The sequence below is a fragment of the Aphelocoma coerulescens genome, chromosome 1A, assembly GCF_041296385.1.
Source record: "Aphelocoma coerulescens isolate FSJ_1873_10779 chromosome 1A, UR_Acoe_1.0, whole genome shotgun sequence".
Classification (NCBI taxonomy): domain Eukaryota; kingdom Metazoa; phylum Chordata; class Aves; order Passeriformes; family Corvidae; genus Aphelocoma; species Aphelocoma coerulescens.
The window spans coordinates 36,846,078-36,870,542 of record NC_091014.1 but is presented as its reverse complement, the minus strand read 5'-3'; the positions used below and the strand labels follow the sequence as shown (position 1 = coordinate 36,870,542).

The following is a 24,465-nucleotide window of genomic DNA, read 5'->3' as shown; positions in this document are numbered from 1 at the left end:
ACAGAGGGCCCTTTACCTAGGGAAGATGTTTGGCCTGCTCAGCATTAGCTCGGAATATCACTGAAGTGCATTCTTTCAATGGCAGAGCTGGGTGCTGCTTTCCAGTACAGCACACTGCTGTTAGGATCAAAGGACGATGCTATTTTGGCCCTTTTGTTGTCACAACAAATCCTATGCAGCTCAGCAGAGGAAGTTCAGTATATTTACTGCTTCCTTCTTACCCATCTATCTCCTAGTCTCTGGAACACTCCACAGCACTCACAGATGAAAGAGGCAGTAAAACCAGCAGTTATTCCTTATAAATTAGCTTTTCATATAAAATCTTTTAACAGTGCTGGCAGCCCTTTCCCAAATGCATTTCTATTAGTGCGGGAGGGACTGAAAATCAAGACCTAGCCCTAAGCCTCTTGTAATCAATTTCTTGCTAGATGATACATCAAGAGTGAAGCTTTCCAATGTGGATGATGACCCTTGCTCAGACTATATTAATGCAAGCTACATACCAGTAAGTGACTCAAGGGTGGTGCTTTACAGTCCTCCTTCCAGTGGTAATTTTTCCTTCATCTAAAACTGAATATAAAGCTGGATGGTTAAGGCTCCCCTCCCCCTTCCTTTATTCACTTGAGCTAAAAATCTGAGAACTCATTTTGTGGGTGTGCTGAAAGACTGTGTCTGACTGCCATTAAGTTAAGTGTGAGTGATTTACCCAGCACTTAAGGACACTTTCTTGCATTGCTATAGTTACGTGAGATAGCAAGTCTAATTGGCCAAGGACATATTTTTAAAGGTCACTGATTTTATACAGTGTCCACAATAACTGTAGCTATCACTGCAGGTGGCATCCTCACTGTGGAGCTGTAGCTCATCCTGACAGCACTGGCACCTTGCAGGGTGATAAAACTGGCTGAAATTAAAATAATGCCCTTTGTCAAAGAGTTATGATTGATAATAGCAGTGGCTTTAGCAATCCAGATTTCAAGCCAGGACTCAGCTAATTTATTAAAAACGGTAAATAAAACAAAAACCCCTAGCAGTTTTAAAATTGCTTGAGACTGTGCTAAACACAAAAGAATAATGGAAAGCTTTGACTGTCACAAAAGGAATAGCATTTAGATATACTGCCACGGTCTCTTCCTTCTCTCTGTTCAAATCAGTCATTTGCTTCCCGGTCCAAGGCAACAATTTAGCTTTCAAAACTATTGTCCTAGCAAGGGTATTTTTGCTGCAGAGACCTGGCTGCAACCCCAAGGTTTGTTCAGTTGTTAGAAGATTTTTTTCTGCCTTTTTGGAAACTAATGGAGTTCTCTTTATTTGCAGGGCAATAATTTCCACAGGGAATACATAGCAACTCAGGGTCCTTTGCCTGGAACCAAAGATGAGTTCTGGAAGATGGCATGGGAGCAAAATGTTCACAATATTGTCATGGTGACCCAGTGTGTTGAGAAGGGCCGGGTGAGCAGTGACTCCTTTATTATTCATGTCTGTTTTAACATCTATTAAAAGCTTTTGCTTCTTATTTGCATCACACTAAAGCCAAAAAGGGCCCAGTTGAGATATGCAACATGAGAGAAAAGGTATAATATAAAGACTGGAGACAGATTAAGACTGTGAAGTAAGGACACACAGACTGTCCCAAGATCATGCAGCATGTCAAGGCTAGAAGTAGGAACAGAGCTCAGTACTTCTGGTCTCTAATCCAGGACTTTGTTCACTAGTACTAATACAATTTTCTTAAGCATGCAGAAGGACAATCACCAACAAAAAGTGCCTGTTTATCGCATCAGCTCTGATCAACTTCTTCAAATATAAGCTCAGAGAGCAAATGTTGATCGGTAAATACATTAAATTATTTCTGATATATAAGCCCTGATGTAGTTAGTAAAGAGACCACTCGTGCACTTAGCACTCTTACTGAGTGGAGGTGTAACATACCTTCCCAGGTATGACCATGTCCTGTGCCCTTTGTAAGACAGGGACTAGGTCTGTGAGAAGACTAAACAAACTTGAGGCAGTGATCCTCCAGTGGCACATATGGGGTCAGTTCCTTTCAGCTTACCATTTTTTCCTGAGGAGGGGGTGAAAGCCAATGCAGAATAGGATCTGTGTCCTTCTGCACCTCACTGGTTCCAAATGGGACCCTGTAGTGTATGCCCAGCCCCTGCCCTGGATTGTGCAATCTCCTTATCTCAGCAGACATCCCTCCAGGGCAGGGGCTGGGCATACCCTACGGGACCCTACTGCCATGTCTCAGCAAGAGGTGAGGAAGGGGCACTGGAAGCCTAGCTCTCATCCAAGCAGAGATTTGAGAAGAGTTGGCACAGAAAATATGCCCTAGAAGAGGCCATCAGTGAAGTGCTTCCCATTCTGCCCATCACAAATGAATTATGAGAACTTCCACTTCCCAACCCCATGCTAAGCCATTCCCATGCCAGACCCTGTTTGTTGACATGGCAGGGACTGGCATCTCTCTCTGAGTTCAGCTACTGCCTTTCTTCCTTCATCCTCAGGCACAAGAGGTCTGAAGTCTGCTTCTGCCAGTGCTAGATGGAGGCATTCTTTATAGCTGTTTCTAACACTAAATCTGTCTTTCCTTGTGTCCCTGCAGGTAAAGTGTGATCAATACTGGCCCCATGACCAGGATTCCTTGTACTATGGAGACCTGATTGTTGAGATGCTGTCTGAATCAGTGCTCCCAGAGTGGACAATACGAGAGTTTAAAATCTGCAGCGTATGTTTGCTTTCTTTTTTTTTTCCTGATTAATTGGCTTAAAACACTTGCAAGGCTAAATTAGGAAGGTTTCTTCTGCTGCAGCACAGTTGCATCATGCCTGGCTCTGCTCTGGTAGAAGATATAACATTTTCTCTGAAGGTACATGTTGTATGTTCCCCTTCCTTTCTTGTCCTGATGACCCAGACTTTTGAATCCCAACAGGAAGAGCAGCTTGACTCAACAAGGCTCATTCGTCACTTCCACTACACTGTATGGCCAGATCATGGTGTGCCAGAGACCACCCAGTCCCTGATTCAGTTTGTCAGAACTGTAAGAGATTATATCAACAGGACCCCAGACACAGGACCAAGTATTGTACACTGCAGGTATGTGCAGCAGCAGAGGGTCAGGGGCACAGAGCCCTTGTGCCTACCCTTGGGAAGATCCCAAATGTTCATCCCTGTTAGACTATGGGCAGCTACAGAATCTGAGAGATAGCTGATGGGCTTAACTCTCTGGATACATCAGAGCAGTATTACCAAGGCACATGCATTCACCCACAACTTCACCCTGGAGATACCTCAAAAATTATTCTTAGGGAACCACTGTGTCTCTGTGGGACCACTGGAGAGCACTAAAGTGTCAGCAGCTGCCACTGCTCATAAGCTTTTGCATTCTTAAATTGCCCTTATGCTGCTGTTGTGGCCCAACATTTGAATCACAAAGGAGTGTTTTAAAAAAGGTAAGATTTACCTGGGGTGAGTCTGTGTATGGATGTTGAGACTAGCTGACAGATCCATCCCTTCCCCCATTCTGACTGAGACTCCCTTTTCTTACTGCCTTTTCTTGCTCTTCTGCTTTCTCCATCTCTGGCAGTCACAGGGCTTCAGTTTACCCTCAGTTCTGTGGTCCACCCTTACACTTGCATACAAAAAAGACAAAACTGGACTGGCCTGATCTGTAATCTACTAGCCAGTTGCAGCAGAGTCTAGGGCTACAGAGAGAGCGAGTGAGAGAGTGCAGTTGGTGCTGTATCTTCTGATAAAGCCATGTGTTCTCTGGTACTACCTTATTGTAGTATCTGACCCCTCAACCATTATATGGGCTGAGGCTTGTATCTTACATGACCCTGCCTGTGTCTGCCTGTACAGCATGTGCTGCAGCATGTCAGATGTCTCCTGTGTCCCACAGCTTGCATCCCTGGAGAGAAGAGGTTTCAAAGTTAGCCAGCTTCAGTCTTGCAGTGTATCTCAATGACTGGGTTAATCCAAAGCAGAAAGCAGTGCAGGCAGTAGCAGAGATACCCCTACCATTGCTATCCTTTCCTCCTTCCTAAATAAATTCCATTATAAAGTGTTATAAAGTCCCAAAGATGCCATTTGAACAATTTGCTTCTCACCCTAGAGATCTGAACTTTACAAAAGTATCCTGTGAAGATAGTGAATGCTTTGATCCATCTGCTTTTACATCTCTTGGGTTGTTTTCTTTTCCAGTGCTGGTGTTGGCAGGACTGGCACATTCATTGCACTGGACCGAATTCTGCAACAGCTGGATTCGAAGGACACTGTTGACATTTATGCAGCAGTACATGATCTAAGGCTTCACCGTGTTCACATGGTTCAGACAGAGGTAAGGTTTGGATAGCCTGCTATGCAGCAACAACAGCTACAGTATATAATAATCTCTCATCCTAAAGGCTCTCAAAGCACTTTGCACTTACTCCACTGTGGAATACTAGTTAGCTGTATTTTAGCTCTGTGAGAATCTCCAGTTCAGGTTTTTTTCCATTGGCTCTCTTAGAGAGAGGGTCCAAACCATAACAAGTGGCAGTTATGCTTCCTGCAGATTTCTCCCTTTTTTGCCCTGGCCCACAATCACCCCAGCAGCATTAAGCAGCAGACACTTAACAGTGCACTGTTGCTTTACTGCAGAGCCCAGTAAATGAGCTTTAAGTGGAGATATGTCCTTCAGGGATGGGTTTGGTAAACAAGCCTAAACCAGACAGATAGGTTGACATAATAGGAAAGAGGAGCACAGGACAGAGAAAATTAGATGTATGCAATTTTAAAACTCTAGCCACTGTAACCTTGTGCCTTTGCAGTTTATGTTTTATTGAGCTGCTCTTGGCATTTTCATTAAAATTATTTTGGGAAGTTGATTGGCATTCTCCTAACATACTATGGAAAAGCAAGTACATTTATTCTCAAAGTGCAGAAGAAGTAAATGTTTTATATTTCTTTCTGTGCTTTTAAAACTGCAAGAAAATCATGTTATACTGATAGGACCTAAACACTTAGGAGCTGATTTAATAAAGGTGTGTTGTAGAGGTAGTCTTTACATTTCCTTGTGAACCATTAATAGAAGAATGAGAACAAGTTTGATGGGTCTGCCTGTAGCTTGATGCTAATGGAGCTCTTTGCTGCAATTTGGAAACAAATCTGTCAGTGACAGCATTTTCTGATAGATGTAAAAGTCTCATATGGGTATAAAGAGAGGCCCAGCTGGGAACACAAAACAAAGGGGTTCCTGGAAATATCTTAATCACAGAAAACCTTCTGTTGGAAGAGAGACAGATTCCCAGCCTGGTCTGGGCATCTTCAGAGATTCTCCTACATTCCCATCATCCATAGTCTGCAAAGGTAGACAAACATCTCAGGAGGGTGGCTCTTTTTCCCTAGCTGGAAAAAAGAGGCAACTACCTCAAGAGCCTAAATTTGACTTATAGACAACGGAAGTTGTGTGTTACAAAGCCTACCTTTGGCATGAGCTTGACATGACGTCTAAGTCAAAAGGCAGCCAGATCCACACAAAAGTCGAAGGCCGCAGTACCATCATACTTGACAATATTCAGTCACAGAAAAACAGCAGCAACAAAACAATGCCCCTGCTTCAGACTTGGCTCAACGCTGTTTAAGACAAGAGACTGCAGGTGGAGACGTGCAAGGGAGTAACAGAAAACTCTCTGCATCAGCTCAAAAGGCAATGTGCTACAGCAGCTGTAACCATTCCAGTCGAAAATGATCTTTGCCAAAGAAAGTCTCTATGCTTGGCCAACTTTCTGTCGCATTGGTGGGTGGGGTGCAGAGTTCTGCTCCACAGAGACAGCAGCTGTATGTACATAAAGGCAGATATCCTCACTTTCCCAGAGCCAGAGCACTGAGAAAAAGACACAGAGCAATGGCTGGATTTCTTGTGGAAAATAAGAAAATATGTGAGGGGAGAAAATACATATACTTATTGGAGAAATTATGTTTTTGAGGTAATGTTAAAAAGGTACACCTTGATATATAAACATGCTCGGCCTAATGTTTGGGTGCCATGTTACACTAATCAAAAATTATTGTGACCCATGTCATAAACCACAAAGAGTAGCAAAGCATGAAAGTTCAATGATCTATTCTGTTAAGATAGTTTGGTGAGTAGTCAATAGCCAATAACATGCTGAGCCTCCTTACTTTGATTGTGAATGTCATCTTAGCTCCATTCTATGAAAGGCACTCTTCAGAAAAGACTGTCATTTGCTGAATAGTCAGAAAAAATCTTAGAACTTATGCTGGATCAAAAAAATACTGATTTTTTTTTCCAGAGATTTAGGTTTCTCAAGGTTGTCTGAAATATTTATATGTTATTATAAAATTCTGTGGAAAATACTTCTTTCCAGAACAAAAAAAATCAGGAAATTGTTTGTCTTTTCTGTGTGCGTCCCTGTACATAGTAATTCTTCTACATGTACTTTATACCAAAGCATTCAGAAGTAGCAGCTATCCAACACAGCACCATGTGAAATTGCGCTTTACAGTTGTTAAAGCTTTCATTCAAGGCATGATCTGTCAAAACATACTGTGTTCATTTATGTTTTACTGGTGTTATTTCTAAAGAGAGGTGATCACAAAAGTTTAGTATATTACTAGCATAAAAAGGAGATTAATTCTTAACACCACCCTTGATTTTGTGTGAAGGAGTTAGCTTGTACTGATTTTTTGCAATACAGAAAATTAAATTACGGAATTCCTCAGTGTCTTAAAAGCAAATCTTTTGCAGTGTCAATATGTGTATCTACATCAATGTGTGAGAGATGTGCTAAGAGCCAGAAAACTTCGCAGTGAACAAGAAAATCCCTTATTTCCAATATATGAAAATGTGAATCCAGAGTATCACAGAGGTAACTGCAAGTTTATCAAACTGTGAAGTTTCAAATGCAGTAGCTCACTGACAATGTAATTGAGGGGGAATTGTGTTATCCTTAACCATTGATATTTCTTTATTTCCTGGACATTCATTTGTTCTCTCTGCTCTTTTCATTCTTGCAGCTGTGTCTTTATTTCCTTCATTAGTAGTCATTATAACAGCACTTCCTGCTCCTACCTTACCTTTATGCTCTCCCTGTCTCACACTTCATGGTTCCTATGCTGTCAGGATATCATGATATTGGTTTTACCCCACAAGTCTTTACAGCATCCACCTTTAAGCAACTAAGGCCACTGACAGCACTCGCTGGGCTCTTCTGTCACTCACAGCGTTCGATTTCTCTCTGCATCACCCTCATCTGCTGTTGATTATATAGGTAGCTTTGGGAGATTTCCCATCTGCCTTGACTGGAAAATATAGGTGTCCTAGGCTGTGCTCTTTCTTTCTCCCCAGACCCCAATCCTTGTAGGCTCCTTTTCCTAGCCTGTATCCAGTCCCTTGCTAATAAGAGTTGCAGGGGTAACAAACCTGGCACTAGCACTGCCCTTCACCTCCTGTTTTCATGGCCAGAGGACCAATGTGGAGAAGCTGTAAGCAGAGGTGACCTGTGTGCCTTGGTAGAGCAGATTCTTGAGGGATGTGGAAGTTTTTAGAGTCAAGACAGAAAGATCTCAGTAGCTCCACAAATTTGGACATTAGGTATTAGGGTTATACAGTAAGAGATCAAAATCATTTTCTTGATGTAGCCTGTAGAAATCAGAGTTGTCATCAACAGGTAGAACAGGCTTGGAGGAGGCCAAGAACTGAAATATCCAGGTTCTATACATTGAGAGTCCAAGCAGAGGTGGGATCTGATCTCTAGCTGTCACATCAGTCACCAGCCAGTGCTGCTGCCACACAGCCACCTCTCAGAGCACTGCTGAATCTGCATTGTTTTACTTTTTCTAATCTCAGTTTTCCTTGCTTTCAGATGCTGTTTATTCAAGGCACTAAGAATGTTAGAGATACCTGCTTTTGTGAACACATCTGTTAACTAGGGGGTTTGTTTTGGTTTTTTTAATGTATGTATTTCATGCACCAGAAAGGTGCCAGACCTTTTGGTTGAGACTGTGTATAATTTATTGGTCTGGTGATTTTTTTTTAAAGATATATAATTTAAATGTAATAGATATTAATGTATATAATTGTATTTTGGCATTATGTAAATATGTATTTTTTCTATATTGTTTATATTAATATTATGCTTCAGATAATACTATTTTTTCTTATCACAGTTTTTATAAACTGTTCTACATAAACTATTTTAAATTGTATGGCTAACAGGACTGCTGCATTTGGGAAGCTATTGGCATGACGCGGGAAAAATCCTATAAGGAGAACCTCATTTTTAAAAAATATTTCAATGTTTGTGAGATGAAATAAGCTACTATTAAGCAAGGGAACAGTAGTCCTGTATAGGAATTACAATGCTACTCTACACTTTAAACTTACCGCTTTTCATCTGACAAAAATGGGTATAAACCGTAACACAGTGGCATACCTTTTACAGAACTCATTGACAACCAAGTAAAACAGGGTTCACCTCACTAGAAGCAACTGTTTCAGTCTAGTGTGACATAGTAGAAAAATATCAAACAACATACACTGCAGTGAAGTCTAGCAGACCTTTCTCCCACCACATACTTTGAGGGGAGAAAGGTCACATTCTCATTTCATTCACTGGTTTAAGAGAGCAGAATCAGACCACAGTTTGTGTCTGTGCACTTTCACATGTGTATAATTTGAATTAAGAAAGATGTTCAAAGAAACACCTCAGACATTTGTGCTAACAGATCTGTGAGGATGTGAAGTCTGGCAACTTCCATGGCTCATTAGAAACAATGCTGTAGCATGACAGCCAAAAAAGTAGAGGGTCTGCAAATGTATTGAAACAAAGACATATAAAGGTATATATTCCACCGTCTACACAACTGGCCTTAAGCTGCTTGCAGCATGGCTGCTTTGCCCCAAGTGTTGGTATCCTTCAAATGCCATTTGTTTTCACAAAGAGACAGTTTGGCCCCAGCATGTCTGCGTAGAAAGAATTTTCCACTAGAATGTTACCTGATGTCACCACCACAAGAGCAGTTGGAATGGAAAAAGGATCATCAGGGAATGTAGGCTGGAAGAGCTGTGCTGATCATAGAATCATCAAATGTTTTGGGTTGGAAGAGACATTAAAGATCATCTAGTTCCAACCCCCATGCCCCCAGGCAGGGACTCATTACTGAAGATATGTGGTGATTAGCAAGAAGTACAATCCAAGAGCACTTACCAGGTATCCTGCCCAGCCAAGTGGATTATGCACAGTGCTCTCTCCTCTGCAAAGAGGCATCTCATTCAAGGGTCTAAACACTCTGTTCAGCTATTACTTGTCTTTATAAAATGCTCCTCAAACAAATAGTGAAGAGGCAGTAACAGTTCCTCTCCGTCCTGAAAAGAAGGAAGGGCTTTGTGGGTCTTTCATATATCTACCCGTACTTTTCCTAGAGAAAACTGAGCTTGTTGCTGAAGACAAGTGCCTAAATTCCACTTCCGTTTTTGAGAAAAATAAATATTTCTGAAGGCCTTCTGAGAATCAGTAAGTAGCTAACTAAGTGCCTAATGGAGGAACTCCTGTGGCACAGCAGCACTGTGCACATCCATGTCACTCTAGTTTTCCCGGAGAGAAGGTAACAGCCTGATAGTCACTCTTCCTATTCCATCTGGAATCTTATCCTTTCTTGACCAAATAGCCTCACATGCCTCAGAAGCCACCCTTCAAATCAGCTGTCACAGCTGCTCAAAACATGTAAACTTAGTTAATCTTTTTAGGTGTTTCTGTATGAAAATACTGCTCATCCCTCCTGCACATTCTCTTTGGCACCACACAAACCTCAAAATTCACCACCCTTAATGGAAACTGAAGAAGGGAACTAGCATTAGAGTGGAAGACATTTTCACAGAGGAAAGTCTAAGCAAAACCACAGAGAAATGTGCACATCTTCTGCAGATGCCTTCATTTCTCTGTTTCCTTTGCTAGATGACTAGGTTAGCAAGCAAGGACAAAAGAGCATGGCATCTTTAGATCGATTGTTGGTCGTGTTAGTAACTGCTGGACTTAAGGCATCATGAAAACTGCTGTTGTGTTACATGCACTGCATTTGGTCCTTTCTTTTTTGCAGGGGTAGCCGAGGAATGACGATCACCATGTTAGTTACCAGCAGTACAATTACACTGTTAAGACACACCAAGTGTACCCTATAAATTACCTCACACTCTGTATCACTGTGTCATTTTTTAATGCTGAGGGAAATGGAGCTCACTCAATGCTATATGATCTGAGTAAATCAGCAACAGGCTGATTGTATGCTATGTATGCATGTTGTTCATCATTCTCAGAAAGACACACATCATCCTACAGTTTATTTTATCATTCTCAGCTCCCTTGTCTGCATCTACAGAGTTCACAAATGTGTACCCAAAATGATGATGTCATAGCAGACAGCTCTTTTCATCTTTTCTCTCAGCTAATACTGGACACAGTTCATAAGCCTCTTCCTCATCATCACTTCATAACATGACAGATGACCTTAAACACTCTGGCACGGTGCTCTTGAGCAGCTTTACATTTCTGCCCAAGTAGGTCACACATGAGACCGTATACACACATTATTTTGCTCTGGTTCTGCTCTCTAGCCAGTTCTGCTCATATGAAACCACTGTAAATCCACAGAGAAAAAGTAAAAAAGTTTCTATGTAGCATTTTGTTAATATACAACACCTACTTCTCAGTATAAGTAATTATATTTACTGTGCCTCTAAGCTGCATAACAGGACTGATGGGGAATTGTTAATGTAACAAGAATGGATTTAGAGGAGCTTCTGTGTGGAACAAAGCTCTTAAGGAAAAAGACATCTTTTGAATGTCCTTGATGATATTCAGAATTCCCTTCTTGATGTTTCCCAATAATAATGTTAGAAAGCAAGGCTAGTGTTGTTGCTGATCCATAAGCTAAGATTTGCACACTTGGAGCCCATCCTTCAAATCTCTGCATTGTCCACAAAGCTACCTGAGTACTTTCATGAAAGTCAACTGGAGTGCTTGCCTGAAGAAAATACCATTCCACTTCTGAAGCACTTGCAGGGTTGGGCTTTTAGGTTAATTCAAATTTTTGTATTGAAAGTTATTTAATAATGAAAAAATTGTAATAAATATTTTTTTAATCTGTGCAATACAATTAAAAGATCCACTAGCAATTGTAGGAAAAAAAAAGATTTTACATAGCTGGAGTTGATAAATGATATTTTTTGTTACTAATGGAACACAAAAGTAGGTGAGAGAAATAGGCATACTGTGAAGATGTCAAAAAGTGCAACTTTATACATTTTTCTCTGCTGCTATAGTTATTTAGCAATAAATAATGCCTAAAATGCCAGAAATATTACTTTGTGCCATAATAAACTATGAATTTCCTTTCAATTGTAGAACAGAGAAAAGAAAATGTGTGAGCTTCCAGTTTGTATTATGTATTGTATATGGTTATTTACACATTGACTTTGAAAGCAGAAAGTTAAATACTAGACAGGTAGGAGTACATGAGCACTTAGCAGTGCTCCTCAGCCTGGGATTTAGTATATGGGCTAGAGGGAAGAGAACAGTAACCATCTAATCACTATATCAGCATCTCTGTCCAAGGCCACAGATCAGAGAAATGCATCTGACACTCAGAGATACAGCCTGCTGCAGCCGCAGCTTCATGTCCAAGGAGTGCCTTGGCAGGTGCTTAACATTTATTCAGGTTTCTTTCAATACTTCAGACATACAGTTTGTGTAAATAAAATGCAATGTAGAATGACCACCACTCCCTCATGGACGCATCACAGATGCCTGGGCTCTGGAGCTCTGGGACTTATAATCCCAGGATGCTGAACTTTGGATTGACATGAGTGGTCACCCCAGTATTTGGGCAACTCACTGTAGACCCCATGTCCTCAACTGTCCCCCTCAGGCTGACAAAGTCAAACTCCTGACCTGCTGGTAGCACCACCATGGCCAGAGCAAACTGGTCTGTGAGGTCAGTGACCTCACAGATCGACAGCTGGTTCAAACTGGGATTTGTTTTTTAAGGCTGGCAGGAAATACTGGAGACTAGGGACTAGCTAATTGAGAAAAAACTATGGAATTGGGACACACACAGTGTCAGTGATGCAGACTAATAACCATGACAGTTTAGTTGCTTCTTCGTTTATTTGAAAGGTAAAGAAATACTGTAAGGAACATCAAGATGCTAAATGTATATTGCTCTACAGCAGAGCAGTATACCATAATGAAAACCCCACAGTTTTGAAATTTATGTGGTTAGCCATAAATCCTTTGCCAGTGCCTGGAGTAAAAAACATCTTCAGTACATATTCCATGCTCATATGCAATATAATTACTTATAATTGTGTTCCTGACAAACATTGAGTGGACACAGAACTGTGCTACTATTGTCAATTTAATTTATGCATTTAAGTATATTTTTATATTTTTAGCTACAATCAACAAATGAAATATATTTGAGTGTATTTTACACATTTTTATAAATACTTAATGAATAAAACATTCATTTAAAAAAATCACATTCTTGTCTTCTGTTTGACTGCCTTTGCATTATGGATTTCGTTGTCGTGCTGCTCAGAGAAAAGGTCATAAGTGAGTTTGATTTCAGTTGAGACAGTCTTCAGAAAACATTAAATTCATCAGAAGCCTCAGCCTGTTGGGGGAAAGGGGGCTCTGCTGTTGCCTGCTGGCCAGATTAGTGCCCATGTGGAAAGATACCGTTGTTACCTTCTCCTCCCTAGTTCTATGCCCTCCTTTAATAAACCAGATACTGTCTGGGTTATGCAATGGATGTTTGGAACCCCAGTGGGTCTTGACCTTGAGTGCCTGTTATTTTAGAGACATTTTGCCAGGCAGTTGTACCAACTAGCACCACACGGCAGCTCAATCACTGCCTGCCCCTTGAGGATCTGAACCACGGTTTTTAACAAACGTATTTCTTCTCCTCCAGCTCTCCACAGTTCTTAAAAACTAATAGTATAACTATTCTTGTGGGGTCAGGGTGCTTGGCAGTAGCGAGCTTGCTGCCAGGGCTCTGTCTCAGTTACTACTAATTGGTCATCAGAAGTGTTTAAGACAAGTTTATTTAAAAGGAAGAATGGTTTGTTGACTTGTACTGTGAACTGTTTGCTGAGGGGATGTGTAGTGAAGGCTGAGGGAGTTGTGAGAGTTTTTTCTTCATGATATAGAAGTTTGTCTCTGAACTCTACTCTGTCCTGGAACCAATGTAGATACAAAAGAGAAGTGATAATAATAAAATAATGTACAGTTAATATCTCCACACAAGAGAAACAAGGCCAACATTGCACACAAGGATAGATACATATATTTTTACATGGTACAGCAAGGAAACTGAAGAGTCTCTTCTAGTTCAATAAGAACACAGTGGTTGATTCCTGTTAAAATATCCCCGGAATCTAATTTTTAACCATAATATTTTTATATGGACTTGATTTGTACCTGGGCTTCATACCTATGAGCTGGCAGCTTTGTCTGATAAGTCATTTCACATGCCATAATTTCAGTTTTCTGCTGGTGCCTGTCTTCACTATCAGTTGCTTTATTATGCTCTAGAAATAGCTGCTGGTGTCAGACGTCTTATGGCAGGCAGGACGTGGCAATGCCTGTATGTCAGCAAATAACACAAGTGAAACTTTCAGATGTTCCTAGCCAGGGCTTTGCACTACCCTCTGGTACAATACCACTCCTAAGCTGTGCAAAAAAAAAAAAAACCAACAAAAAACCCCCAGCAGAAAAAGAGGAAAAAAACCCAGCATTTCAATTCATTTGTGGAGAACTTGCAAAAGCAAGAAGCCCTTCTCTTGTTCTCAGAGTCAGTGCTCTGTGGGGCTGGGGGATGCTCTGAAATGGCTGCACAGGCCATGGGCAGGTCGGGAGGCAGCCGTGGCATGGCTGGGCTGGACTGATCACTGGGCCACCCTTGGCCTCCCCCTGGAAGTGACCTGCTCTTGGTTCTCCTCAGGCCGAGGTTGCGGCTTCTTGGGGTCTGGCTCCTGCAGGTCCTGGCCTCCTCTTTATACCCCAGTTGGGTGCTTACTGCATCATGCAGAACCTCACTACAACGAGCAGCTTTCCTTGGGATGAGAGATGGTCCCAGGTCGCAGAGATCTGGAGTAGTAGTCAGCAGCACAGAGCAGGTGCGAACCTTGGTCCAAGAGGGCAAAGCTTTTTGTGAACCTCAAACCCTTTAAGTATCCAGGGAAAACATCACCTCAGCACCCACAGTTTTGCTGTTGCAGAGGCCCTGGGGCCCCCAAAAGATGCTAAAATTCCTCTGAGGGCTTTCACTGACCAGGCAGGGTCATTGTCAGCGCAGCGAGGGTACAGTCCAAGCCCAGTTGCAGACTGCCCTCCTCACCCCTCTTACTCAAAGTCCCAGTTGGGATGGATGGCAGAAGCATGTCCTAGCCAACATAGTGCTCCAGGTGGGTGCACACAGCTTCAGGGTTCAATGAGAGAGGAAACTGCAAGGTAGCCCAGCTAGGATTGAGTACTGGCATGTTCCTCCCTCCATCACTGAGCTGTGGGGCCACAGCACGTGGTGGGGACTGTAGAGGCGTGTGATGGGGACACACCAGCTCTACCAATGCCCCCATCCCAAGGCTATGAGGGTCTGTACACTCCAGAAGCCCAGAGCATGAGATCAGTGACAAGAGCTGGGCCAAGAGTGCAACAGCCATGGCCTTGTGCAGCAGCCGAATGCCAGGCACCAAGCACCGCTGGCAAGTGCTGCAGCAGCTTGGCCAGACATCATAGTACACAGCTTTTTGCACACTCATGCCAAAATCCCTGCCAAATCACACACAGTGTCCTTGCTTGCCTTTGGTGGTTGCTTGCTGATGCTTGCAAACCAAACTAGTAGCAGGTGGAGCAGCTACTTCTTATCAAGGATAAAGACAGAGGTTTCCCGCCCTCCCCACATCCGTGAGGCCACACAACCTGGCTGGCAGAGAACACCAAAGACCTGCAATTTTACTCCTCTCAGGACAAGAAGGGGCCCAAACCTGGGTATTTCTGTCCCTACAAATCTTAACACGTTCAAGAAGAGGAACTGTTCTTTCCAAAAGACGGGGCAGGTATAATGGGGTAAGCTGAGTGAGCCCCTCCTGGAGGTCCATGTCTCCCGCAGCCCTTTTTCAAAGGTTGGGTCTCATGGATGTTTTTCTATGTATCTATCTTTGTGCTGGTTTGCACAAAGCCTTAAAATGATGTGTTTTACTAAGCAATGTCCAAGTGCATCCTCATGCATACGTCCAAAACTTGGGCAGAAGAAAGCTGAATATGGGCTTAATATAACACCTTCATAAAAACCCTTTGATGGGTTATCAGGAGAATAAATTTGGCTTTGATCTGGTATTTCTTTCTTGTCTCCAAGTTCTTGTCTCCACTTCTGGCTCAGAAATGATTGCTTTGCCCGTGTGATGTGGAAGCCAGGCATCAGGATGGTATTGAGTTGTACACACCATATAGAGGCTGCACTCAAGAGACCAAGCCGCTGCCTACCCTGGCTCCCTCTAGCTCTTCAAACACATGGTGGCCTCTGGCATCTCAGGTCTGAACTATCTTCTGGAGAAGCTCACTGACTGAGGAGAAAGAGCAAACACCAAGTATCTCTATGTGATCACACAGCAACATTTCCATTCAACAGATGTCTATCTATCCAGCGTAATCATCCCAGACTGCCCTTATGACTGCTTATGCCCAAGCAGGAATCATACCCCAGAGGGATGTCTCTCATCAAAGACACAGAAGGTCAATATATTGACAGCACAGTCATCCTTAGGAGAGTTCTACAGTGCCTAATGTAGATATCCATGGGCTTAAAAGAACTGGTTACTATTCCTGTACCTCAGTTACATTTGGGGATGGACTAGGAGTTGGGTCACTTCACCCTGCTTAGTGGATATGATCACCTCCTCAAAGGCTTCAGATCCTTGTATCTCTGTGGGAGCTGCACTGTATTTTTGGGATAAAACTCTGAATTTAAGCAATGCCCTTTGGAGTTACACTCAGAGGTCTGAAAACCCAAACCCAGTTCTCAGACTAGTTCCACTTCTTCCCCAGGACTGCAGCTGTCGAGCATGAGAGGTTTGCAGCTGAAGTGTCTCCACTGATCAGCAAAGTAGCAGAGTGTTGGAGGGAAATAGTGGCAGAGGCCTCTTCAGAGAGGAAAGCATCCACACTGGGTGGCTTTGCAGGACAGTAGCACTAGACCCCTGAGTCGGTCTGCAAGCATGAAGGAAATAGCACTGACTAAACACTCATTTGCAAATTCTCCCTGTCCTTGGCATAGTCATACATATATATCAATAGGAATATTTCAAATCCACTTGTTTTCATTGCTCCATGATGCAAAGTTATGTAAAAAATTTTTACTTTGGAAACTTAATAATAGAAGTTTTAAAAATTAACTCTTCGCACTATAATCACAAGATCTCTCCCAGTCCTGTTGGATACATGGGATAAATGTATCAGGTTTTTGCCCAGATCGAGCTTGAGGCTGTAGTGTGGCCAGCACAGAAAGAAGGCCCTCCAATTCTCTTTTCCATACCTCAGAGAGTAAAGAATCTTGAAATTAAAAAAGAGACTGGGGGCATTCCAGATGAGAACACACAAACTTCCTGGAAAATCAAATACAGACCATATGGCCTGTAGTAAAGCTACCCAAATAGGTTTGGTATGAATGGAGCTACACTATAAAAACACAGAGTAAAAATAATTGGATGCAGAAAGCAAAGTGAAGATGTTCAGAATGCTTGATGCATCTTAGCTAGGGAAAAAATATTATGCAAAAAAAAGACAGCTACAGAAAGGTCCATGTGTTAATTGGGGTCATTTCTCCTGCCTGTCAATGACTAAAGTTGCAGCAATGAAACGACTAGGAGAAAAAAAAAGGATAGCTGCAAAGGCAATAAATATATAATGTGCAAAGTATCAAACATCAGAAAAGATATGCTCAAGACACCACGCCTGATAAATGCCAGCATCCTGTTTTCTTATCACTCGATCTAAAAGACACCTGGAGCCAAATTGTTTGTGAGAATCCAACTTTGACAGAATGAACTGGCAGACAACTGGAATTAGTTATGCCCAACAGTCCTGTGCTAGGTTCTATGAAAGGTGGGAGAGTACTAAAAATATCCAAGGAGCCTGTTTCTTTACACATTGTGCCAATTAGATATGGTCAGGCTGTGACAAATTTTCTGTAAACATTCTGGTGAATGAGCAACTCCCCCAGCATCCTCCAGCAGCTCCAAGGGTAGCTGAAATCTTGCCTCTAAAATGCCAGAGCTTTCAATTACAAAAGTGGAGAAAGGAAAAAACAAAAAGGAGTGCTAGCATCAAGTATGTTGTGCTTTTTGAACCAAGGCAGGTAAGAAAATTTCAGATCCTTGACCTGGCAATATTCTTCATCATGGATTTCTCTTTGCTTTGGTGGGATTAGATCTAAACATCTTATTGAACTGAGTCCATGAGAGAAAAAGGAGAAAAGACAGAAAATACGGTTAGTGAATTTTTTATTTTCTTGTCTAGAGAAGATGCATCCATTTCAGTGGGGGAAAATGCACATACATCCATGCTGGGATGGGAAGGCAGCTAGAAAAAGGATAAAGCCACCAAAGACCTCCAGCAGCATTGTGGTGACATCTTTTATTTAATTCCCCTTTTCTATCCAGCACACTCAGAGACCAGAAGAAAAAAAAGCCTGCGGAGGACCATATGGTGCGATCGCGGAGGACGGTGGTGCTCCGTGGTGCTCGGAGCAGGGGGCTGAGCTGACGAGATCCTGCAGTGCAGGAGCACACTCACCTCGCCCATGAGGTCCTTGCACCAAGGGGAGGCCCACTTCTCCTTCCTCACTCAGCCTTGCCAGGGAAAGCCACACTGGAATCCTCTGCCTGAGATGCTGCTGTGGAAGTGGCTCTCTTCCCACCTTCTCCTTTCCGCCCCCTGTGCTGCCCAGTTGTTCCCACATCTCTCTGCTTGTTGGCACTCAGTGCAGCAGACTGGGGAAGTGACCTGTGTTAAAATTACCTTGTCATCAACAAAAAAATAGCTATTTTTAATCTCCCCAGTTTGTTCCAGGAGAGAGAGTCTGAGGGTTTTATGCAGCCATGGGCTCACAGAGCATGGGTTGTCAGGCATCACTGACTTTGCTTCTCAGACCTTTCCCCACTCCCTTAGTCCAGCTGCACTGGCCAAACATGATCTGCCACTCACAAGTCCCTCCAGGCGGCCCCCAGAAAATGAGACTGCAGCCCAGCTCAGTCCCCAGACTGTCACCTATCCCCCTGAGGAACAGGATGATGGGGTTGAAAAAAGACCAATCTAACACTGACTTTCCCATAGGTGCAAGTATGCCTAAAAATGGCTGGGTACCAGCCTCAAAGAGGAAGGGACCAGAGAAAGCGAACGAAAAGCTCTGGCTGGCAGGAGGATGACGGATATTAGTTCATGTCCTGTATTATGCCAAGCACATGAAAGCCCAGCATGGTGAGACTTTGTTCCCTGCATCAACCTTCTCCAGGGACATGGAGAAGCTGAAAGCCTTGTTACGGTGACCAGGTCCCCTTTGCTTCTGAAGTGCCACTTTATGTCTTCTAGTACCCACACACTGAAAGGGAGAATTGAATGCAGATGCTTCACAAACAAATTTCCCATTTTTCTCCATATCCTCCCCCCTCTAGTTCTTATCTCAGTAATTAAATTATGCAGCTGAGGAAAGTGATTTGGAAAACAGATGGCATGCAAGATGCTATAGAAAACAGTGGTGCATTTTAAACCTTACAGCAGAGACACAGACAGATTTGGGTGGTATATGGGCCTTGAAGTAATTGAACTTCAAAGGCTGCTTGTGCAATGACCTTTAAGCAGAAGGAATGAATGGCCCTCCAGCCTTCAACTTGATACTCACAATTAAGTATCAAAATCAAGCTTCTCCACAAACATTGTGGCTGGTCTAATTTGCCACAGAATTTGGTGTGACCTAACCACATCCTTGGTACTTGACAATGGTGGTAGGAAATATGAGATCTGGGCAAGATGGAACCCTGAAGCAAGCATTTCAGCCTAGCAGAATTCTGAAATGTAAGGGGAAAAGACACCAAAAAGAACAGCTCATTAATCTGTGTGAAGCTCTAAGTCCCTTCTCCCCCTGTCTTCCTTACATTTAAGACCACGGTGGGCAAGGCTGGGTGAGGACAAGCTGCCACAGCTCCTGGCAGCGCAAATGCCGTGTCCCCAGACATGCTGGGGGAGTGCTGTGTGGTGGGAGCCCACTGCAGCACAGCCAGCAGGACAGGAGAACAGGAGCTCTTTTGCCAGCATAACTGAGGAAAGGTGTTTGCCAATGGCATTTGCCTCTGGATCTGCATTAAAAATGTCTTCACTCAAAACCCAGGTGGTAAAAGAGATTGCACTAGCTTGTGTTGGATGGGGCTGTGGCCTCTTTCCAGGAAAATGGCACAGTCATCAAATCCCACCCTCTGAACGGTGGAGGTCGCCTTGTAGTGGAATCCATCACAAGAGGAGCTGGGGAGCCCTGCAGCTGTTTCCACCATTGAACATATTTCCACACAAAGCTGGAGGTAATTCTCAGAGATGCTAATAAATGGAACATAAAGAGTTTAAACTATCCAGATAAATAATGGCAGATGTTTAGGGATGGAATAACAGGCAAAAGTATGAGTTGTGCAGTGCCTGCAGTTCAAAGAAAATGAGTTCAAACTGCGAGGGCATTGTTCAGAGGAACAGTAAGGGATAAAGCAATGGGGGGAGGGAGGAAAAGAGAGGAAAAGCTGTCTTTCTTCCCTCAGATCTGTGAGTACCAACCCCAGCTAGCATGTAGAACTGCATCTTCACTGTCAAGCTAGCAGCCAGTGGAAGCAGCAGCAAGCACCGCCACTCACAGCCTCACACCCTGGCCTGCACAGCCAGTTTTCCCGGAGCATTTTTAGCTTTTAACTGTGCTGCTGATGTGCAGAAACACTGAATCGCTCCACAAAACCTGCATCTTCCCACAGATGCTTCCTGCAAGGGACAGGAACTGGGCTAGTCTCTGAGGTAGGAACTGAGGAGCAAGGATCCCTGCAGTTCATATATGTCTCTGTTTCACTGTCCAGCCTTTCATATAAAATATAACCTCTGCAGGCAGCAGATCAGCTTCCTGTAAAAGAAATTTTTGCTTCCCAGGGTTGTGAGGAGACATAACTCCAATTAATGACTCTACTGCCAGCCCTCTTCTTCCTCATCCAAGGACAGAGTACATTTTAATATGATGCACTTGCCAGGAATTTACTCTTGTGAAAGAGGAACCAAACGCTTCACTGTCAACAAGACTGCAGCTCTTCTTATGTGGTTTTTCTTTCTCAAATGTCATAGGGTATAAAAGGTAGTGTTTAAAGGTAGAGGGACAAATTATCAGAGCACTTTTGAACTACATAATGAATATTGCTAATAGCAATGCTTGACTTGGCAGCAGTGTTCAAGGTTATTTAGCAAAGCACAGAATGTACGTCAGACAAAATAAGAAATTAATTTTAATATGTCTTTGCAAAATAAATATAAACGTAATCAATTTGGCTTTTCATTTTTTATTTTGCCTTTTTGTTTTGGCTATCAATAAAAGCAACCTTGAAAATGTAACATAAGAAGAATTAGAGAGGAGTGATGGAGGAACAATAAAATGAGGAGGAATGCAAGTCAGTACAGAATGTCTTTGATCATTACAAAGCTAATTATTGAGAAAGACAGCTCAGTGTGCATGAATACAGAATAATGATGAGTTTGGTAAACACTTACTGCACAATACATATGTATTTGTGTGCCTGGAGAGAGGGTGCTTAACAAGGAAGCAACAGAGGGAAATCAAAGCATGTGTGCGCCACTCCAATAGCAGGAAGCAGGGAAGGAGGAACTTCCAATCCATCTTACTTTGAGGCACAGTTAGCACTGCACTGAGCTTCCACTATGCAGCCATACATTAGCTGTTCTATTCCTACAAAATGGGCTGTAAATCTGTATAGGTATTATCACAAAAACAATTCCCAACAATTTCAAGATAGGTCAAGACATAATTTTAAAACTGACTTGAAATATGGAGATTTGCCTGAATCTTTTTAGTTTGCTTTGCTTGGCACAGCAAGAATTCTGTGGGCACACATGCACGTCCTGTCAGTGAGGAAGACAGGTTACCATCAAATAACTTGTGTGCATGAATATATGGCTTATGCCCAAAATAACTCTGGAGGAAAACCCCACCTAGCCTCAAACCTATTGACGTTGACACCAGTGGACATTGATTTGTTCACCCCCAGCGATGTCCTGCTTGCTGCATCCAGTTGTGCAAGCTTCCTTCCCCGGGGAAGAGTTTAGGCAGGGGTCCTCTGGTCATGCATGGGTTTGCAGCAGAACTGAGCTGCTTTTTGGAAGCAAAAATCGATGTGGTGGTTCTGATGTTGCAATGGCAGAGCCTAAAGCTGGCAGCAAAAGTCGCTACTCTGCTTTACTGGACCCAGACAGGATGGGGCTATTTCCATTGGGTTCTGCCTGCTTCAAATCCCTCCTCAGGCACCAAAAACTGCCCAAATTGCTGTAAACAATCCCATGCAATACTGCTCTCAACTTCCCAGAAATTTCAACACAAAAAAGAATGGGAAATATATTGCTCTGAGCAAAACAGATGAAAAAAATAGGTTGAAACAGGTTAAAAGAACATGGTACCCCCACATGTCCCCAAAATGTCACCTAGTGACAGCTACTGGAGAAAAGGCTACAGTTTCAGCCCCAAAACATCAGCTAAATGCCATCAAAATCCTGGGTTAGCTAGCAGTTGGTGTGGTTTTTAGCAGCTATCTGAAGGCTTTACAGTCACAGTTTTGCTTGCTGAGATGTTTCCTCCCACCAAAACATTTGGTCTGTACCTTTTATCTTTATTTATTACCTTATATTTTCCAAGAAAAGACATTTTATTCTTCTACTAGTATTCTTAGTTCCTTATATTTGTTATTGAGTCACCTGCCCATCAAACTGGAGCTCATAAATCTCCTGATCTGGCATATCTTAAAAAATGCAATTAATTTGCCCTTTACCTTGCTATTTAATATCATGAATAAAGTTAGTGAGACACCTCATCCCACACCTGTGCTTGGTAGCTCACTCTTCATTATTGCTTTGTGTTGACAATTCTGCAGCCCATTTTCAGTCTCCTCTCTCTCACTGCCAGCCTGATCTCAATTAATTTTTTCAATAAGATCTTGAGGGATTATTTAAAATGTTCCATATGATGTATTGCTTCCCCTATAGGTCTCCATTAGTAAAAAAGCAGGAAAGTTCACAGGACACTATTTATGTTTAATACAGCAGAATCATTTACTGCCTGTGATTCACTTGTCCAGATACTTGCAGATTCATAACATATGCTCTATATTTTTGATAAGGATTGAAAATTAATCCATCAAAAGCAAGAGACACTAGCTTACTCCATAATTTCCTTTTTTTTTCTTGCCTTTTGTATCAGACCCATTTTTCATGATTTTTCAGAAAAAAATAGGCTACCTGCTATTTAGGTGTACTGACTGTTGTATATTTAGCCCTTCCAAGCTACTCTCCCCCTGCCTAAGAACGGATTTCCCAAATATTTCACAATAATTTTTTAGTCATCTCAAACCTTATTCTTCAGAAGAATAGTGCAGGAAAATATAGCTCAGCCCTTTGAATTCTATGGAAGATTTCATTCTTTGCCAAACCCATGCCCCTTCCAACGTTTCACATTCGTCCTTAGGTAGGAGTCCTCTCCCTGATGCCCCTGGGTCATGCTCCCACCACACAGCCCCACACCCTGGCAGTGCTCCTGATATCCAGGCCCCTGGCAAAAGCCAGATATTACATCCTAGAGATGCTGTTGGATGGACACAGCAGCGGAGAGTGGGTGGCTGCTCTGCTCCCTCTCCTGTGGGTGCCATGAGACAAACCAGCCTACTGCAAGAGAGCAAAAGGAATTGATCCTGCTGTATGGGGTCCAAATAGCTGAAGTATTTTGTCCAGAAACCCTCAGGTGCTGAACAAGCAATTATGTGAAAGAGCTTACTGGCTGATTTTTTTCCAACTGCTTTTAGTGAATGACAATTGGCATGCAAATAAAAATATAGAACTTATGCTAGCTGAAATGTTATGGGAAAAGTCATATCACTAAAAGTAAAGTTTGATGCTCCATTAGCCCATTAAATTAAATTACAGAGAGTTTGCCTTTTTTTTTTTTAATTTTAATGCAATGTCAGAAGTAGTTCTACATTTCTGGGAGAGTTATTTTGGATTGATTGCTGTATGTGCTGTTTGGAGATTGTGTACTGTAGGTGTGTATGCAATTTTACAGCTACGCCAACATTTATTTTACAATAAAATTTTACCTGAAAATTACAGCTATATAGTGTAATAAGCTATTCTTTTTTCTTTTTATAGCATCTCCAGCCATGCATCCAATACACACAGAGCGATTTTCTGGCTTACAAGACTTCAAACCATTAGACCACCAAAGAGCTGTGACTTAAATGCAGTGCAAGCAATGGCAGCATTCACGCTCACGTATCAAACCAGAACGAGGATTGCACAGACTCTCAAATATCCAACTTTGGGGCTGATTCATTCAGTGGGTCTGTGACCTGACAAGGCAGGATGATTAATTGCACACATATTCCCTCAGAGGTTTTCCTGCTCATGCTTCCTGCAGCAAAGATTGTGAGCTTGACAGATCAGCATAGCAGCCTCTTAAGATGCCAGAAAGGGAAGCGGTTGGTTTCTGATTGAAAGTTAATGGAGGAATAGCAGCTGTTCCATGCTGAGGCAAAAAAAATCCCAAACAAAGAGGTTTTGGTTCTCAGAGAAACCACACACAAGAATAAGCTGATTTTTCAATAACTCTGGCTATGGGATTTCTGTCCGGGATTGAAAGACTATATTTGCATGATATAATAAGCATCATAATTAGAAATTCAGCTGTGCTTCCTTTCATCTGATTATTGAAATATAAGCCATGGCCTTAGTGTTTTTCTTTTCTTATTAAACACTGTTCTAGGTGTCTCCTCTTTCACGTGTTTGTTCTTGGCTTTAAGATACTTTGTCCATTTAGACTAAAGTTTGCAAAAACCCTGATTTGGCAGGCAGCTCCCGTATTTGCAGTGCTGAGCAAAGCTGCTTGCACAGCACTTCCCTTCTGTTCACAGGCAATCCACACAGTCCCACTGTCAGACCAGACCCACTGCCAATTTTTAATAGTATCCATTTTTCAAGTAAGCCTTAGCAAATTGCATTAGACACCTCCTCAAGAATACTTAAGCCCTATCACTTTATCTATTAAAAGGTTTTAAACATTGACCAGTGTTTCCCCCACATTTCCCAGCTGCACTCTGACAGGATAACATACACT

General features: G+C 42.4%; 1 protein-coding gene across 4 annotated transcripts in view; it reads left to right on the top strand.

The window, feature by feature from the left end:
• The window catches only part of PTPRB (protein tyrosine phosphatase receptor type B), a 63,502-nt gene extending 50,985 nt beyond the window's left edge, over window positions 1-12,517 (top strand). For 2 of the 4 annotated variants that reach the window (XM_068999020.1, XM_068999027.1), the window contains 7 exons: window positions 429-505; window positions 1,318-1,452; window positions 2,606-2,728; window positions 2,933-3,096; window positions 4,204-4,339; window positions 6,752-6,872; window positions 7,869-12,517. In XM_068999020.1, coding sequence (XP_068855121.1) covers window positions 429-505; window positions 1,318-1,452; window positions 2,606-2,728; window positions 2,933-3,096; window positions 4,204-4,339; window positions 6,752-6,872; window positions 7,869-7,891 — 779 coding nt within the window. In that variant the 3' untranslated portion in view covers window positions 7,892-12,517. Of the gene's footprint in view, window positions 1-428; window positions 506-1,317; window positions 1,453-2,605; window positions 2,729-2,932; window positions 3,097-4,203; window positions 4,340-6,751 lie in introns of those variants that run through there. The other 2 variants (XM_068999012.1, XM_068999036.1) reach the window with 2 other exon arrangements.
• The last annotated feature ends 11,948 nt before the right edge of the window (window positions 12,518-24,465 follow it).